Source organism: Streptopelia decaocto, assembly GCF_964273445.1.
Source record: "Streptopelia decaocto genome assembly, chromosome: 17".
NCBI classification, from domain to species: domain Eukaryota; kingdom Metazoa; phylum Chordata; class Aves; order Columbiformes; family Columbidae; genus Streptopelia; species Streptopelia decaocto.
The window spans coordinates 3,146,611-3,165,728 of NC_138672.1; the positions used below are offsets into that span (position 1 = coordinate 3,146,611).

Below are 19,118 nucleotides of genomic sequence, written 5' to 3' on the forward strand. Positions count from 1 at the left end.
GGGATGAAGCCCCAGAAGATGTGATCCACCCCATTAAAGGAGCCGTCCGTAGCCTCTGCAGCTGTGTTTATGCTGCTTCACGCAATAGGCACCAGCCTCTCATCCCCCCCGGGAGATTTTTACAGCATTAATTCACTCTGCACAAAACCCAGCCCGCCAGGCTCCTCTCCAGCAACAACCTTTCATCCCTCTGGCTGCCCCCGCTCCCCAGAGCTGCACCCTCCGGCCGACCCCGCTGCCCAGACCAAATGTCACCTGTACCCAATGAAGCAGACCCCGAAGTGCCACGAATGGATCCCAGGATTCTCATTTTCCTGCTCTACGTGATGATCCTGCACGAGCTGGTGAGCGGCTGGATGGAGTACCAGAAGCAGATCGCCAAGCCGAAGAAGCAGGCGGGTCCAGTTTGGTCCTCGAGGTGAGTTAAAGCCTGTTATGTTTCCAAAATAATAGCTCAGGTGTGTTTGGATGGGGACGGTTGCCTTTTGTGTGCGTACATTGGTCATTATGGATGTGTGCATGTGTTTATAATCTGTTGTGTATTAATGCACAGAGGTAGGATTAAGGTCTGTTAGTCTTTTGACCCTGTATTGTCTGAACACACTGTGCATTTGACACACTCACAGATAAATACACCTGTGAGGGGTATTTTTGGGGGAAATGTGCTGTAACTCAGCATATTTCATATGACTCAGGTTCCCAATCAACATACCTGGAAGAGAAAAATGTGGGTAGCACAATAAGCTACGGTTCATGCATTATACTCATCAATGAGGCACAAACCTCTAGAGACTCTGCAATCGGAGTATTTCATGTTAAATCACTAGTGTGCATGTCACTATCTCGCCGTCTCCTCCCACTCTCTGGGCTGTGCCCACTACACTAATCCCTTCCTTGTTTTCTGCCCAACAACAAAAATGAGCTGTAGAAATAAGGATATAAAAGAAAAATGCCACATGTCCTTAAAATTCAAATATGTTTCTGCAAATATTGTTCACGTCTTGTTCACTTGTAATAATATTTAGGGTGATCATGGTCTTAGTATTGTTGGGCTGCTATAATGAAAGATATCTGGACAGCTATAGGTCACCTGTGTGGTTAGAGATTCACATCCCAGGACCCCAAACTCCCCTCCCACCAGATCTCAGGCAGTGTGACACCAGCACCTCGGAGCTCTGGACCTAGAAAGACGCCGGTGACCCAGTTAGCTCTGCTCTGACAGCTGCACGGTGTGCAGAGCTCCCGCTCGCTCCTTATCCTAATCCTCTGATGGGCAGTGATCCCAGCCGCGATTACAGCCCCGCGCGCCCCAAAGCTGCCTCCGCAGACCAGAGCACCAGAGACAGCGGGGGTGCAAGGATGCACCCCTATTGCTGAAAATCAGTGGCCGGCAGATGCCGGTGGCTTTGTCTGCGGTTCAGGGATCGTTTCCCTGGCTGAACTGCACCTTGCGCTGTCTGGTTGCACAAGTGGAATGATGTGCGCTGGGAAGGCGGCCATGGGGGGGACAGCTCCTGCAGAAGTAGCTTGAGAGCCATGGAGCTGGCTGGGTTAGAATTGAGGTCAGAGGCAGATTTTCTCGCTGTCTTCAAAGAAAAGCACAGGGAAGCATCTGAAAATAACTTGCGCTGAGGTCTGAGGTACCTCAATGCTGGAAACAGGATGCAATGTAGAAAGCTTAATGGAATAATTTTATTTATCAGCTGCTGGTGAACAACTTGCATCAAGCAGCCAGAACAATGTCATAGGCCTGAGGGTTTTTTTTAAGAGAACCAAAGGGGATTAGGTACCCCATCAAAACCAAAAAGGGGGTGGGGGAGAGAGGAGGCATCTAACCCAGCCTCATTTGGGGAGGTGGAGCCAAGCTGGATGATTTCTGCATGGTCCTCCACCCTGGGGACATCCTGGCCATCTCCATCTGAGCCGAACGCGCACCCCCCCTGCCTGCTGCCCCTGCCCTGCGGCTCCAGCCGACTGCAGCCCCTTTGGGAAAACAAAGCCACCAGGTCTGTGTGTGTCACACGAATCCTCACAGGTCCCACCATAAATGTGTGAAGCTCTGTGGCCCAGAGAACTGGGGTGAATTGGGATCCTTAGTGGAATTAAGATTGTCCTGCATGGATACCCTGATTCTGGTGCAGATGAAAGGAGGTTGGAGCCAGGGGGGGTCGGGCTCTGCTCCCCAGGAACAAGCGCCAGGAGCAGAGGAAACGGCCTCAAGTTGCGCCAGGGGAGGTTGAGGTTGGATCTGGGGAACAATTTCTTCCCCAAAGGGCTGTGGGGCATTGGAACAGGCTGCCCAGGGCAGTGCTGGAGTCACCATCCCTGGAGGGTTGGACAGACGGACATGAGGTTCTCAGGACATGGGGCAGTGCCAGGGGTGGGTTATGGTTGGACTCGATGATCTTGTGGGTCTTTTCCAACCAAAATGATTCTGTAAGTCATCCAAAACCCTCCCATAACAGCTTAAACCTGAGATGAGGGCAAACAAACCTCCTTGGAGGAGATGCATGTAAGGCCACCCTGCTTCCCTATGCAGCCTAGATCTGGGTGAGGATCACAGAGGTGAAGCTTCATCTCCTGCCACAGGGTTTGAGCTGCCACCTCCCCAGCCTGTTAAGTAATTAACTTGAAAACCAATTAGGAAATTAAGTTATAAAGCAGCAAGCTAATTAGGACATGAGGGAGCTGTCTCCCGACTGCACCCTCAGCACAGGCAGGGATTTCAGGGCTCTTCCTCCTTTTGTGGATGTTGAATAGTAACAAGCTCTGTTGTAAAGCAGCGTTTTCTCACATTCACAGCTTTTCCCAGCTCTGTCTTCCTCCGCTCCTGGTGTGGCTGGCGGCTCCCCCACTCCCTGCCTCCATTCATCAGCCGCTCCTGGAATCCCACTGCGTTCTGCTCCCCGCTCGCTCCCTGCACCGCTTACGGGCACGGGGGAAAGGATGTCTGGATGATGCTTATTGGCAAATCCACTGGGGATCACAGGAGGAACAGCTCTGAGCAGGATCTAGAAAGAGGAGAGGTCACCATTGCACTGCCCTTTTTGCAGGGGTGGGGAGTGGACGTGCTTCATCCTGTATTAATTTCTCTGTAAATTCCTGCAGTTGTGCCCCACATCAGTCTGTGCGCTGGCAGGAGAACACGCATCTTTGCAAAAGTTAGGTATAAAAATGGGTAGTGAAGGTCTTAGCCAGGAGGAAGGAAAGAAAAGCCTGGTACACAGGGCATAGGGAGAGGAGAAATGTCTGGGGCAAATGGGCTTGAGGACTAAACCATCCCAGAGGAGCCTTCAGTGAACACAGCCCCACTGCTCCTGCAGCCGAGCCAGCTCTGCCAGACGGTCCTGGGCATCTCCACATGGCGTGGCTGGTTCAACGCGTGGCTGGTTCAACGCGTGGTTGGTTCCCACCCTGGATAACCTCCCGAGAGAACACAGGCTGTGACAAGGGTGGCAAAAGCCCAGAAAAGTGTGAGGTATGAATAACATTTGGTTTACTGGTTTTAAGGAAAACTGCCCAAAGGTATTTGAAGTGGAAGTTTTGAAGAGCCAAGGGGCTTGGTTTCACTGACCCATCTGGCCAGGCAGGGTGGTCCTCAGGGCTCCGACAGGCTGTTTATGGGGTCCTGAGCTCACACTTGTGCACTTATAGTTTAGCAGCTGTTTCCAAGACCCCCTGAAACAGGGAGGGTCCCCATCGCCACTACGGGTGTGTAGGAGAGGCTCACCCCTGGGTCTCTGCAGCCGCGGCACCTGGAGCTGCAGCGGGATCCGGCGCTGGCCCTTCTCTCGGTGGTAGCGGTGGTGAAACCCATTCTGCTGACCAAAATTCCCTGTCCATTTAGGAGCCTCCACGAGATGCAGGAGATGTGCCCCAGCTCTGCCCCACACCACTAACGATGTCTTGCTTTGTTCCTCACCAGCAACACCACCAGATCAAACCACTCCAGCTTCTCCAGGCCGCTGGTCCACTCGGTGCGCAGGGAGAGGTACCGGGACTGGAGGAAACCAGGGAGGATCATCCGGAAAGCCTGAGGATGCATCTGTTGGGGAGCGTGGGAGGAGATTACTGTGCCAGAGGCAACCATCCATTCTTCATGAGGTCCTCACCGATTGAACCACCTCTCAGCAGCAAGCGCCATGAGAGCATCCTCCAGGTACCGTGATCTGCAACCTGCAGCTTTCTCCTGCGCACTGAGCCCGGCACGACCCAGCAGGAACGAGCCCCTTCCCTGGGACCCCGTCCCTGCGTGGTGAGGAGCCGGGGTGGAGACATCTCAGCTGGCAGCAGAATGACCAGAGGGACGAGGCTTTTGCCACCCGACACAGCAAAGTGACTTTTCTTTCTTCTTCCCAAAGGGTTGAGTAGACGGAGGGTGGATTTCTTGGGGGAAGAATGGAATTTGCTCCTGCCTGGGCAAGCCTGGGGAGCCTCCAAATGGTTTCACTCTCCTCTCCTTCCACCCAAGGATTGCGTGGCCGGTAAGCAGCAGTTCCCAAAGTGACCGGAAAGTCTTTGGTGTCCAGTTTGTCACCATTCCCAGGAGAATTTGCCTCCACCGGGGCACCCAGGTGTCGTGACACTTTGGAAATGCTGGCTGCCTGCTAAGTCTCATTCCCTGGCTGTCTGTACGTGTTTGTTCTGCTTTTCTTCACCCTTGTTAAATGAGCCCCCCTGGGGTGGAAGGGGAAAGCGCCCTGAATCGGTGACTCAGAGTTATGCCACCAAATGCAATTTACTGCAATGACCTCGTAATTACATTTCTTTAGAGCTTTCCCAGCAGTCGAGCCAAATGTAAAAGCGACTCTCTAATGAACAGATAGATGAGAAAAGAATACAATTTTGCTCTTTTATTAGCGTCTGCGATTTAAGCATAAAATTGGATTTTTAGAGGCAAAAGTCACTTGTCATGTCCCACCGCCCCATGTAGCGGTGTTGTACACAGGATGGGAACCGCTGAGCGCTGGGGGGATTCTGACACTGAGCTCCTAACAGCGAATGTCCGTGGCCAAACTGCTTGCCTTATTTGCTGAACAGAATGTTTGGCTCAAACGCAGCCTGTTTTTCTCGTTGCCAACCATTTATAAACCTGACTCAGGCTCACAGACGCATTACCCAGAAGTAGATAGGGAAGGGAGTTGGAATAGATTATTCATTCATTACCAAAAGTAGCCACATTTGCACATTTGTCTGCTGCTCGGCTGTTTGCAGTTCGTTCCGCGGGTTGTGGGTTGTTGCTGTGTTTGCTCAGACCCCTGGGCTGCAAAGTGGGGCGCGTGGGGGCTGCGAGTCGTCTTCTCCAAAGTGAAACATCAAAAATGCTGGCTGAGCCCTGCTCCTCAATGCCCCATCCTCTGGCCCAGGCAGGCTGGAGAAGTAACTAAAATGACGTATGTTCAACTGGGAAGTGGTTGAGTCACCATCCCTGGAGGTATTTAAAAGATGTGTAGACATGGTGCTTAGAGATGTGGTTTAGAGGCGGATTTGGCAGTGTCAGGTGAACGGTTGGACTCAATCTTAAAGGTCTTTCTCAACCTTAATTATTTTAGCAGGGCCTGTTGCAATAGGACAAGGGGTGATGGTTTTAATCTGAGAGGAGATTCCGGCTGGACATGAGGAAGAAATTGTTGGCCCTGAGGGTGGTGAGAGCCTGGCCCAGGTTGGCCAGAGAGGTGGTGGATGAACCATCCCTGGAGACATCCCAGGCCAGGCTGGACGGGGCTCTGAGCAACCTGAGCTGGTGAAGATGTCCCTGCTCATGGCAGGGGGGGCACTGGGGAGCTGGGAAGGGCCCTTCAACACAAACTGTTCTGTGGTTCTATGTAGACCTCTGCTGTTAGTGGAGATGAAGTTGTTGCCTTGGGAGATGAAGTTCATGCCTTGTGTTCGGGTATTTTTGCAAAAGCAGATAGGAGTAGCAATTAACACTTCTTGCACATTTCAAAGCGTCAGCTCTGGGACACTGTGGCTATTTCCCAAGGCATCCACTGCCTATCCCAGTACATGCAGATACATCCACAAGTAACAGAGCAACAAATGGAGAAGGTGTAAGGATGAAAAGTATTCTGAAAGTGTTTCTGGATGGTGAGGGACTTTGCTTTCCCAGAGCTGAGTCTGCCCTTGTCTTACAAGGGACGTGCAGCTGGATGTTCTCCCTGCTCTTCTGCTGGACTGTGTGTGAATTTGCTGGGAGCACTTGCTATGCAAAAAGTGCTTAAATTAGTTACTGAAGTGGTGCAGAGTAGGACTGGCCTCACTGCGCAAGCTGGGCTCCCAGCTTTGATGGGACAGACAGACCTGAGCAGGGACAGACAGACCGGAGTGAGGCACACGGGTGTCCTGGTGGCTGCACCCTGAAGGAACGGTGAAGGGGCAGGAATGATCTGCTGATCGCATGCTGGATTTATCCCTGGAAATATTGCCATGTTTACATTCAATAAACACTTTTACATATCTGGTGTTTAGATTGTCTCTGTTCTCATTCAGACCTTGCATCTCCATCTACTGGCTTTGGCGTTCCCAGCCTGGGAGCCAGCAAAGGTGGTGGCTGGAGCCACCCCAGAGGGACAGCTGGTGCTGTGAGGGGTGATCCAGTGTGGCTAAAAGCATAATTCATGCCGAATGTATAGCAAAAATGTTTGTGCTCTTGTCCTTTATGCAGAAGAGCATATGACTGCAAACCAGAGTCTTATTGTGCATGGTGGTAGGCTTTGCTTTGGGGTTTCTTTGCAAATATCCAGTTTGCTCTGCAGCTCTGTTGGAGAAAGTGCTGCCCAAGGAATGCGCCTCGTGGTGGGAGCCGATGATGGCAGAGAGCTCGGGATCCGCTGGTCTTCATCAGCCTGGACCCCAAGAGACCTGTGGGACGGATGTGACCAACAGCCCAAGCCCAGAGCCCTGCGGGGTCACCCTCAGGTGGTATTTGCACAGTTATTTGGGTTGACCGAGGGCTCAGGCTAACGAGGATGCAGTCACGGGCGGCCAGCTTGGATCTGTCTGCTGGGTGACTTCAGTCCCCTGGGGCGTGTGGGTCTGATCCTGCACATCCACCCCACTGTTCCCCCCGGGACACACGGTCACCCTGCGTGGGGAGGTGGGTGACTCCTCAGTGAGGAAGGGCTGTGCCCAAACCTCACGGTACACAAGAAATTACTGCGAACAGGAACTCCCGAGAAGACACCCCATGTGCTGTAGCCAGAAATGTCTCTGGCACAAAAGCAGCACAGCTGCTGCACAGAGCCACGCTCTTTATTATATAAAAACAAGGAACACCCACTCCCCCCCAAAAAAATAAATCATTTTAGCTGGAAGAGACCCTCAGGATCATCAACACCGTGCTGCAGCTCCTCACCACGATGTGCAGCTCTTCTCTGCGGGGTGTGATAGAAAGAAACCACCTCGTGTGGCTTCAGACGGCGCGGTCCCAAGGCAGGAGGCTGTGGGGGCTGCTGGCTCTGCTCTAAATAGACCCTGTGGGCTGTATGCTAAACCACACCTTTCTTAGAAACTTCCCTTTTGGCTTGAAATGGTTCAGACAAGTTTCCGACCATTCACGGTGAGCCGGGGAAAGCCCCGGTCACCCCGGTGCCGGCTGCGAGTGGGAGCGCTTGGGGAGGTTTGAAAGCATCAAGTTTTGAGTGACCTTCCTGCACGGACTGTTCCCGTCTGGTCCCAATGAGTTCGTTGGGATGGAGCATCAGGATTTCACCCTCTAGGCTTTTCATCTCAGCTGTGGACACTGCCCTGCCTTAGGAAGCAAAGGGTTTGTACAAGTTAGAGCTGGTGGCAACGAGCTTCATGAGTTGAGCTTGGACCAGAAGACTGCTAGGGTCAACACACAGGACATCATCTGAATGTCTCAGCAAAGTCCTTCGGGGCTTTTCTTTTGGAAAGAAGCAGGGATTTTCAGAAATACACATTTTCTGACGTACAGTATGACGGTTGTTTGGAATCACTCAGGGGCACACCCCCCCCATCCAGATCTGATGAGTCCACTTAATCCGCAGCTTTTACTGAGCCAAAAGAGTAAAGAGCACCCCAAAACTGCTGCCTTTAAATGCTGCAGCTGAGTTCTTGGGCTGGGTCAAATGGGAGAGCTGGAGCTCCCTTTGGTGTCAAATTCTGCCTTTTAGGTTACAGCTACTCATATTTATTAGTGTGTCCAGCACGTGGAAGCCCCAGCAGACAGCCCAGCTGCCCCCGCAAGGCCCTGGGGCTGCGGTCACTGACCCGCCGGCTCCACAGCGGTTTTGGGGAGCGGTGTCACCTCCTTCTGCTGAGCTCTGCACCCCACGATGCTTCCTGCTGCGGCTGCTGGGGGGGTCAGGCGATGTGCTGCTCATCAAACCACCCACTTCATCCACATCCTCGACCCACAGGGACCCTGATCCGCTCACCAGCATCTCCTGGACCTTCCCCTGGTGAGAGCAACCCCAGAGGCTCCCGCTTTCGGAAGATTTTGAGCAAAAGCGAGCTGTTCTTCTGAAGCAGCTGCTGCTTCTCCTGCCCGTGGTTCTCTGAGCTGTTTCACTCCTTTCCCCCACGGGACCGGGGGTCACCGGAGCCTCCTCCCTGCCCATCAGTTCTTCTCTGGGCCAGCCTGGGGGAGCTGGGAGCTCCTGCCCTGGGTCGCACCACAGACTGACCTCGTGGGTCGGGTGAGTCTCCCCCGTGGCTGCGTGTGATGTTTTATTCATATTCTGTTTTAACAGGGATCATTTCTAAAGGCAAAGCTTTCCATGGGTGTCAACCCATGCAATACTGTCCATGTTCTATAAGGGCTGAAACAGGTGAGGGGCTTTTTTGCATAAAGAGTGAGCTAAATCCCTGCAGTGCTCGGAGATGCAAGGCTGTTTGCTGGTCCCGATTCCTCCCCTTTATATTACATTAGCTCTAATTCTACTGTTGTTTTCCAGGTGTGTGGCTAATGGCTTGTGTGATTCACCTTTAAGTTAACTGAATTTTTTTTTTTTTGCTTTGCTTTTTAAAGTTAAAGCAGATTTCAAATTTTGGAGTATTTTTAGGTGTTTTCTTACCACTCCATTTTTCTCCTCTTACTCAGAGTACAGACCTTCTGCCTCTTTCATGAAGAAATTATTGCACATATTAAAACTTGCTCTCTGCAGAGTGAGCATCAAATCCAAGCCATGGCTAATGTGGGGAAAACGAAGCCCATAACCTTGCGATGTTTGTCACCCTGAGAGCTGAGCTGGTCGCTGTGTCACAGCAGTTCTGCTTGGGGTAGAAAAGAAAGGACCCGCTTGCTGCTGGCGCGGCTGCTCCCTGCAACCGGGTGGGACTTGTGGAGCTCTGTGCATGACGATGCCACAAGGCAGCAGCAAAACATTATTAAGAAGTCCTTAATTTGGAAAAGTAGTGAAACACAAAGGAAACAAATTGTTGATGGCTGCCATAGCCGTAGACCTCTCTGTGTTAGAAGCTTAGCAAAAAGCCCCTTGGGCTAGACTCCCAGTTTTACCCTAAGGGGAGCGAAAGGCTAGATTAAGGAAAGGACGCTCTGTTTGAGCCAGGCCTGGGGAAGCCCTGGTGAGGAAAAACTGTTTCTCAACCCCTCCTGAGCTGTTCAAACCACGTTTCTTCATCAGCTGCCACATTCAGCCACCTGGAAGGTGTAGTTTAATTGCAAGTTTATCCAGCTGACCGAAGTCAAGAGACAATGAAGGTGCCTCTGTCTAAAAACATATCTGTTGTGAAAATGCCTTCAAGCCTTTTTTCTCCCCAGGGTCTGTCCCACACCCTGGGGATGTGGAGCTGTGACTGGCTGAGAGCATCTTCTGCAAACGGCTCATTACACAGAGCCATGACCCCAAAGTGTAACCTCATCTAGGTGATCCTGCTCCGGCAGGGGGATTGGACTAGATGATCTTTCTATGTCCCTTCCAATCCCTGCCATCCTGTGATTCTGTGCCTCTGAGCATTTTTGGGAGATTTTGGGATGTGACACAGTCATATCCCAAAGGCAGAGTGAGCAGTGAGCAATACAAGAGTCAGGGTGTAAATCCAAGTGCTTAAACATAGTCAAAAGTGTCTGATTTCAGAATCAGCCATATATACATACAGATAGATATATAGATGCACCATCCCTAGAGATGTTTGAAAGATGTATAGATGAGGTTCTTAGGGACATGATTTAGTGCCAGAGTTAGGTCACAGTTGGACTCGATGATCTTGAGGATCTCTTCCAAGCAAAATGATTCTGTGGTTCTATGATTCTGATAGATGTGAGGCTCCCAAATGGCCAGGGTTTTACTGCTGGGGAGACACTAATGGGGTTACAAGCTGCATCCCAAAAAGGGACAGGGTCAGTGCCCGCCAGGCAGAGCTTGGTGCTGCCGTGATGGTCTCACTCCTTAGCTCGTTGTCGTTCCTGCTAACAGGAATCTGGCACAATTTTGGGTCACTCCATGGTTACCGTTGTGCTCCCTGGGAAGAGCAGCTGGGTGCTGTGCCCCAACCAGCCTCCCAGCTGCTGGCAATGAAGAGGCAATAAAGGGCATGAGCTGGTGTGGCTGGAGGGAGCAGCATCTGTCACCTGCCCCATGGTCCTCCAGGAGAGACCCAGCCATGCAGGGGAGATGCTCCTGTCAGCAGGCTGTGAGTGAGCCCAGTGGGGTGTCCTGTCTGAGGGGACAGTGGGACAAATCTGGGGACAGCGGCCGAGCAAGGTGGGCGGAGGGTGCCTGGGGCTGCCCTGTCTGCAGGGCTGGGAAGTCTGGCAGCGGGAGGAGGTTGGCGAGCCACTTGTGAACTGCACTGTAACAAAACCATCTGAAATCATTGTAGTGTGCGTGGTGCTGGGATCTCACTAATTACTTTAGATGGAGAGGGGTTTGGAACCAAGCGGTAGCAGTATCTTCTGTTTCATCTTCCCCATGAGCAGCAGTGAATGAGCTGCGCCTGTGGTTCCTTCATAGCCCTTTCTCTTTCCTTTGCAGCACAAAGTCAAGCTGAGTGTGGTGGGTTTCAGTTTGGTTCCCATGAGGTCATCTATTTGTGTATGAAAAGCAAGACCCCTTGCACCTGCTGGGTCTCCTCCTGTGGAGGCTAAGATAAAAACGGGTCAGCTTTTGGCCACAGATCTTCAGGATTAGGAATCATTCAAAAACCTGCCTCTGCTGGTTCCGCCACTGTTGCCTCTGATCCAGCTCAGCCTTATGATGATGAGCTCCGGCGGTTTCACTGTGTTCTCTCTTCCACCCCATCCTTCACAGGTCAGCGCGGAGGCTTTTCCTACATCCCTGGAGCCGCTGGCCCCCTCTCGTTCATGAACAGCAGCGTGGACTGCACGCCCCAGGGGCTGCACGCCGCCATCCCCGCCCTGGGGACCCTTCTCCTGCTGGCCAGTGTCCTGCTGAACGGCGCCAGCTTCTGGGTGTTCTGCTGCCGCATCAAGCAGTGGGATCCGGGCATGATCCTGCAGTTCAGCCTGGTCCTGGGAGATGTCCTGATCATCCCTGTTGCTCCGCTCAGGATTTCTTACCTCAGCCTTGGCAACCGGTGGCCATTTGGGCAGTTTCTCTGCCAGTTTGAAGTGTTCCTGAACAGCACCCACGTGTACAGCAGCATCTATTTCCTGACGCTCATCTGCATCCACCGGTACTTTGTCGTTGTACGGTACAAAAGCAAGTCCCTCTGGAAGACAAGGAGCTTCCTGAGAAAGCTGTGCTTGTTCGTCTGGCTCGTCCTCTTTATCCAAGGGCTGCCTCTCTTCTTCCTCCTCAAGACTTCAGTTATTAATGGCTCAGCAAAGTGCCTAAATATTCATCAGTCAGAGTTGTCCTCCGCTTACTTCTTCTACAACATGGTTTTCATTGTGCCCTCTTTCCTCCTGCCCCTTGCCGTTTCCTTGACTTGTGGAGCTCTGTTGGGAACTGCCATTGCTAAAGCAGCAAAGAAAAGCTCCAGAGGCAAGAAGATGAAGAGCAGGTCTCTGCGGATGATAACGGTGTCTCTGGTGATTTTTGCTGTCTGCTTTGGCCCTCTGCACATCTGCAGGACCATTGCCGTCGTTGTGAAGTACTATGGCATGTCTTGCAAGCTCTTGCACCAAGTAGAATTTGCCTACTACGTCAGCTGGGTGTTCACCATGGCGAACACCTGTCTGGATCCCCTGATTTATGTGTTTGCTAATGACAAGTTTAAAAGGAGCTTGCTGACTCCATTCAAAAACGCCGCGGCACCAAGTGAGTGTGAAGGGTTCGGGAGCCACCCCAGACCTTCCCAGAGGATCCAGCGGGGCAGCCGCTGAAGATCCAGACCCTGAGCTCCCTCCTCCTCCTGTTCTGTCCCGGGTCCCCAGGGCTATGGGTAGCAGTGCTGCAGAAGTTTCAGGGCTCCTCTGTGTTCCTCCAGCGTTATCCAGGGGCTGTTCCTGTGGGGAGGGACTCCCTGGGCTGTAAGGAAGCTCAGAGTAGGTGCTGCTCCTGCCAGTACCCTGGGTGGCTGGATATCCCAAACATGGGCGCAGGGTGCCAAAGTCACCAAACCCCATTGGGCGCAGGGGGGAAGTCAGGGAAGAACTTACACCTAAAGTCATCCACCATGAGAAAGTCTACCATGAACTTCTTGCCTGTGAATATTTTGTGTTTCTTCTTTCCCGTCAGGAGCGGTGTCGGTGCGAGCACGGAGCCGAGGAGCGGGCAGGTCTGAGTCCTGCATCCCAGCACAGGGAGAAATAACCCGTGTCCAGGAACCTGATTGTCCCTTGGACACCCAGAAGTTGGCGTCTCCCCAGCCCTGGAGACAGTCCTGACCTGAATGCTGGCATGCATTTACCCATCGGTCACCTCTTTCTAGATGAGAGTAAAAGGTGGCAAATGTTGAACCATGGATGAACAGTACAGGAGGGAGATGCATCGATGGGGAAAGGTGCTTTATCAGCCTGGTAAGAACCCCACGTTTAGTCTGTTGGAAAGTCCTGAGAAACTGAGTCCAGTCTTATCCCCAGAAACATTAGTTTAAAAGCCTGCAAGGAGCTACCTCCATCCCACCCTGTATTTCATGCTGGAGGATGCAAGAAGGCAGTGCTGGGGACACTGGCTGCATGAGCTTCAAACTGGACTTCCATAACAGAAAGCAAGATGCAAAAATGACATTACAGAGCTGTAACATCATTCACTTCAACGCTGTGTGCTCCAGCTCTTCCCTCCCTCGGTTCATCACTGTGTAATAGACACCCAGCCACGCAGAGCTGTCCTGAATAAATGCAGTTGCACCTTTGAGCAAGATTTAATGCTGTTATACAGCGGCAAACTATGGGAAAGAATGCAATGGAGCAAATGCTAGAGCCAGGAGAGCAGAGAGGAGATGCTCTTCTAGTTAAGGCAATAGCTTGGAAGTGCGGGGTTTATTTTTAGGTTTCGCTGTAAATGTACTCCATGAGCATGACACAGGATCCATGTTTCACTTCTCTGTCTCTCAAACTGGTCTTTCCCTTTAACTGTCTTGCCTCTTTGAACAGAAAACCTACGGTTAGAGATCGTAGCTGCAATTTGCTGTTTGTATCAGCAAAGCCAAACCCAGAGATCTTGGTTTTTGTCTGGGTTTTGTGAAGAACTCTGTACAAATAACAGCACTTATTACAACGGGGAGAAAGTCCACATCTCCTAAGATTAATTGGGCTGTAGTTGGGATTTTCATGAAGGTTTTGGTTCCCAGGGCTCCAGTTCAGCTGATGGCACCAAAGCAGGGGCTGGGATGGACACTGGGGGGGACGTGTCCAGTGCAGGGGTAGGTGCAGAAAGGCAGATTGCAGGGTCTGCTCTAATGTACCCCAACAAATAATGTGTTTATCCTAGAAACCAGTATCAAGGGCAGGGTAGAAGTGACTGAGAGATTCATTTTCTAACTTGGCTTCTCTCTACTGATTAATTCTTTGACTAATCCCTGCCCGTCTGCCTCACCGGGGGCTGCTGTGAAGCTTAATTGAATTTGTGTCTATAAAGCACCTTGTAAGCTCAGAGGAAAGGTGGTGTCGCCTGCTGTTAGTAACGCTCTTGCTGGATAACTCCTGTTGCAAAACCCAGAGCTCTGCCTCACGCAGGCGCGGGGGCGGCAGCAAACAGCGCTTGGTTTCGGGCTCTTACGTAGAGGAGAAAATACGTCTGTGTTCTTGATTTGCTGCATAAATAAGGGGACTTTTGCCTGTGGAAAAGGAGCCTGTCCCAGTCCCGGTCACTGCATTTGCCAAAGTGCCCGCAAAAAGATGAAACCCCATATTTCCAAACCCAGGTGAACAAGTGATGGGGAGGGACCGAAGCAGGATGATCCCCTTTTATTTCAGCAGGGAGCATGACTCTGATGATTTTGATGATAAACACTTCTCCAGATCAATATTCACCCTTCTGTTCTTAACTACCTCCCAGTTAGTAATTCACTTGGGACAAACAGCTTTAAAACTCAGGGTTGTTCAGGCAAGTAAAGACACAACAAATAATCAGGAACTAAAAGGTATCTGCAGTCCTGCAAGCCACCATATCTCATCCTACATTTAAAACCCCAAACCTACCACAAGCACCACCTCAAATCCCATTATCTTTCCTTGGTTTGAGCAGTTATTGAGCATTTAGCAGCTCCAGTAAAGTCACCCCACTCCAGACATGTTTGATTTGAAGAAACTTTTGGGAATATGGTCCCTATTCACTTGCGATCCGGAAAGTGATTTTTAAGCTTTTAGTGTTTTAAGGTGATTTTCTTATGCCTTTCTGAGATGAACTTGTGTGCTTATAAGGAGCATGACCATACCATTACTTAGTTAAATCCAGATTATCACTGCTCTATAGCTGCAACTGTACTGGATCTGGTCCCTCACCCTGAAGGAACAAGACAGACCCCTTGACCAGGGCACCAAAAGTCAGGTTCACAAGGCAGGCAGAGCTGGTTTCTGGCTTTGAGCAAAGATGAAGATGCTGATGGCTTTGGATGACTGATCTCTGCCGCTTTCAGGTGTCCAGATCTCGACACCATCTTTTCTAACTAGATTTAAACTGACAGTGGTTCCCCCCACCCCAAGTCCTGGTTCACCCTGATTTGCAGCTGAGGGCTGAGATTGGAAAATGGGAATCAAATAACTTGCCATGGCTGGGCAGAAGTGGGGAGGGAAGCCCAAGCCCAGCAGGACCGTCACAGGCTATGGCTGGTGATGAAGACTCATCTCCAGATTGGTTCACACTGATTGATCCTTCACCCACCCACGGAGGTGATGAGCATCACCTGTTCTGCACAGACAGGCATGTGTGAGCACCATGGAGATTGCTGACTCTCTCACAGGCCCATGATGTGGGATCTATTTCCTTAAAAATGCACAGAAGCAGCTTGTGATTTCCAATAATATTCCCCAAAGAGAGATTTTTATGTTTTTTGAGGCAGGGAAGAGCCATCAGGTCCTGACTCACCGTCCACACGGCAGAGCTCTCATGGCACAGACTGTAAAGGCCTCAGTTACTGGCTGAGCTCTCGTGAATGGTGGTGACCAAGGAAACAGGGTTTATAATCCTGTTACCAGTGTCCTAAATCCTCCCGACTGCTTAGAGAATGGCTGTTGGTGGTGCTGTGATGGATCTCAACGGGATGGCTACAGGAACACGTGCGGTGTCGTTTCAATGACTTGAGTCCTTGCACTCACAAGAGAGAGACCTGCAAATAAACAAAAGTCTGACTTGAGCGTTGCAGCTGGTTTTCTGTAGAGCATGATGATCACCTGAAGAGGCCCTGGTGAACCCAGGGCCAGAAAGCTGCCATGGCTCCAAGTCCCCCTGTATGACCCGGCAATATGGAGGTCCTATGTCGATCCACCAGCTTTTATTTTAGATGTTGGTATTTAAGCCCACCGAGCAGCACAGCAAAGGTGGTTCTGTGGAGCAGAAGCTTGTTAAAAGACTATAAACCACGGAAATGTCTTGGAGTGCGGGCAGACAGCACCTTTCCATGGCGCAGCTGGGTTCAACCTTTGGACTACACCAGCGGTTTCTTCTCAGATGACACCAAACCCAAACCATATGTCAGGCTTCGCAAAGTACAACAGCCCTCTATTGAGGCTGTGTTGTCTCGTTTTGCACTGTATGGTGCATTGCACTGAGGTTTGCATTGCGCAGTGGGTGCTGGGGCGTTATATACAGGTCCTACCCCACAGGCTGGAGAGCAACACCTCAATATTTCAGCAGAAAGCTGTCATTTTGGGTGCAAACACTTCATTCTGTGGCTTCCCTGGTTCTCTTTCCCACCACCCCTCCTCCCCTAGGGGAACATCAGCCTATTTGCATATGAACCAAGACACTGGACAATGAGCTATTGAGAAGTTTTTCTCAGAAGTCAGAGCCCTTCTGAGCATTTCCAGTGGTTGCCCGTGGGAGGAAGGACTCTCTGGGGCCAGCTGGCTGCTGACATAGGGTTGGGGAAAGCCCTCAGTTTTGTCTTTTCCACCCATGGCTTTAGGATCCCGGCAGCACAATGTGGCGTGTGGGCAGCCCGCTCTGGCAGAGCCTGCTTGCCCAGCAGGAACGATGGCCGCTTGCCCACATTTTTAGCTGGTGACTTGCAAATATATGCTTCCTGTTTGTGAGATGGTAAAACCTAACCACAGCCTGGATGAAGATGCTACGCCAAAGCTCAGCTTATCCTTGGCTCGGTGCTTTTGTGAAAGCTTTTCTCCCTCTTCCACAGAGTGGTTGAGGTGGGACAGGACCTCTGGAGATCCTCTGGTCCAACTCCTCTGCTCAAGCAGGGTCACTCAGGACCCTGTCCTGTTTTTTTTAGTATCTCCAAGGGTGTAGACTCCACAACCTTCCTGGGCAACCTGTGCCAGTGCTTGGTCACCCTCACTGTACAAAAAGCATTTCCCAATGTTGAGATGGAGCCTCCTGTGATTGTGACCCTTGCCTCTTGTTCTATCCCTGGGCACCACTGAAAAGAGCCTAGATTTGCCCTTTTTGCTCATTCAGGTATTTCTAGACATTGATGAGATCCCCATGAACCTGCTCTCCCCCAGGCTGAACAGCCCCAGCTCCCTCAGCCTCTCCTCGAACATCAGATGCTTCGTCTTTGTGCCCCTTCCTTGGACTCTGCCTGGTATGCCCATGCCTTTCTTGTCCTGGGGAGCCCAGCACAAGAACAAGGAGCCCAGAAAAGAGCGTCCAGATGGCTTGAGAAGCCTGAGCACGCAATGGCTGGTCTGCACCGACACCTCCCCGGCACCTCGCTGCCCAAAGGCAGGTACCAGCTTTTCCAGGCTCAGCTCAGCTAGAAAGGATTAGCCAAAAAAATCAGCACCAGCCATCATCAGGAGATTGTCACACAAGGTCCCCAGGGGATGTCCCTCCCCAGCAGAGCGCTGGGAAGCCCTGGGGCACCATCACGGGGCAGAGACCAGACGTGCTGCTTCTTGCCTGCACCAGGGAGCAGCTGAGGGCGTCCCTTGCCCAAGCCCAGCACTGCAATGTCATCCCTGCTCAAACACCCGCCTGGCTGCAGAAAACACAGGTCGTGCCTGTGGAAAGGGAAAACAGAGGACAAACCGCAGCCGCGTTTGTACCTGGAGGGAGTTAGTTGTCTGCCTAAGGAGAAAATAATGAAGAAATGTGTTTTTGCAATCACATCAAGGAGCTGGAGGGGAGTGCAGGCCGAGCAGGTGCTGTGCAGCTCCTGGGTTCCGTTTAGTTCTGGCTGCCCCACAGAGCTCTCCTGGACTGGGAGGGATCCAGCTCAGAGAGGGGGGGAGGCACAAAACACCCCATGGCCCCAGCGCCTCCTCCAGCCAGCTGCAAGGCTGTGTCCTGCAGTGCCTCAGTTTCCCTCCCTGCCCTCATCTGCCAAAGGTGAGGATGGAGAGCTGGGGGAGGGACTCCTCTGCTTAGGAAAGCTTCAGGAATGGGGGTTCTGATCCCATCCCAGGCCATTCCCAAGGGCTGCATCAAACTGGTCATTGCCCACAGCTGGAGATCGGGGTGCTGCCCAAAGGCACTGAGCCCCAGGGGAGGGATCAGCCCTGGCCAGCTCAAAGATGCTGCAGGACTTGCTGTGAACACCAGGACCTGTCTGGTAAGAGACAAACATGGTGTTATTTAGTTTTTCTGGGTGATGTGGGGAGGGTCAGAGGGGGTGCCCATGGGGCGGCTGGGGCTCAGCCAGCAGTACCCAGGGAACTGGCTCTGTCCCCCTTCCTCAGCATGGGTGTCCCAGCACAGATGGTGGCTGAGCTCCCCAGGGCCACCCAGCACAGTGAGGTGGTTGTTTCTGGCCTCCAGCCTCCCTCATTTTTCGAGGTCCACTCCCAGGTGGAGGCTGGTAAGGCCACCAGGGATGGAAAGTGGATGGCACCTGGGTGAGGGACCCAAGAAGAAGGTCCCCATCCAGGGCTCACCTTCTCCCCTTGGTCTCACAGGATTTGGAGCACCAGTGATCCCCTCTAAACCCGGTGGACCCAGGCTCAGTGGTACACATCAATGACCATGGGGTGTCCCTTTCTCAGTAGGATGCTGTGTGCAGCATCACTCCGGCCTATGTGGGGATGACATTTCTGGGTGGTGATCCCACCAGTGGCAATGCCCCAGCCTGCCAGTTCCCCCATGTCATGGTGTGTTTTCCTGGGCTCTCCCAGTGCGACACTGTGGGCTGCACTGGCTGTGCTGGGGCAGGAACAGCTTCATTCCCACCTTCCCTCAATCCCCACCCTGCCCAGGGCACTGCCAGGAACAGGTTTCTGCCCTGCCCGGTTGGGACGGGTGGTGCAAACCACATCGCAGGTGGTGGTGGGGCCATGAACATCCCCTGGCTCTGGGTGGGCCCCCCGGGGGCTGCGGGACTCGCTCTGGACTGGGGGTCATCATGTTTTGGTGTTTGGGGCAGTTGGGTGGACCCCCAAGGGGTAAGGATGGTGTTGCCACCGTGGGATGGGGGATGGTGCTGTTCCTCAAGCTGCACCCATCCCTCTGGGTCACCCTCCTCTTCCTCCTGCCTGGCCCTGGGAGGATGAAGCAGGTCTGGAGCTGTGCACAGGGCTGTCCTCAGTCCTGAGGGACCCTCTGCACCCCCCTGCCCTCACTGTCACCACCCAGCCTGCTCACCCCAGCCAGGGCAACCTGAGCACCTGTTTCCTCAGA

At 52.3% G+C, this 19,118-nt stretch overlaps 1 protein-coding gene across 1 annotated transcript; it reads left to right on the plus strand.

The window, feature by feature from the left end:
• Window positions 1–11,287: 11,287 nt before the first annotated feature.
• LOC309447231 (P2Y purinoceptor 2-like) lies at window positions 11,288–12,271 on the plus strand (the record flags this gene model as incomplete). The annotated part of the gene is made up of 1 exon (XM_082067634.1): window positions 11,288–12,271. The coding sequence occupies one exon, from the start codon at window positions 11,288–11,290 to the stop codon at window positions 12,269–12,271; it is 984 nt and encodes a 327-aa protein (XP_081923760.1).
• Window positions 12,272–19,118: the final 6,847 nt, after the last annotated feature.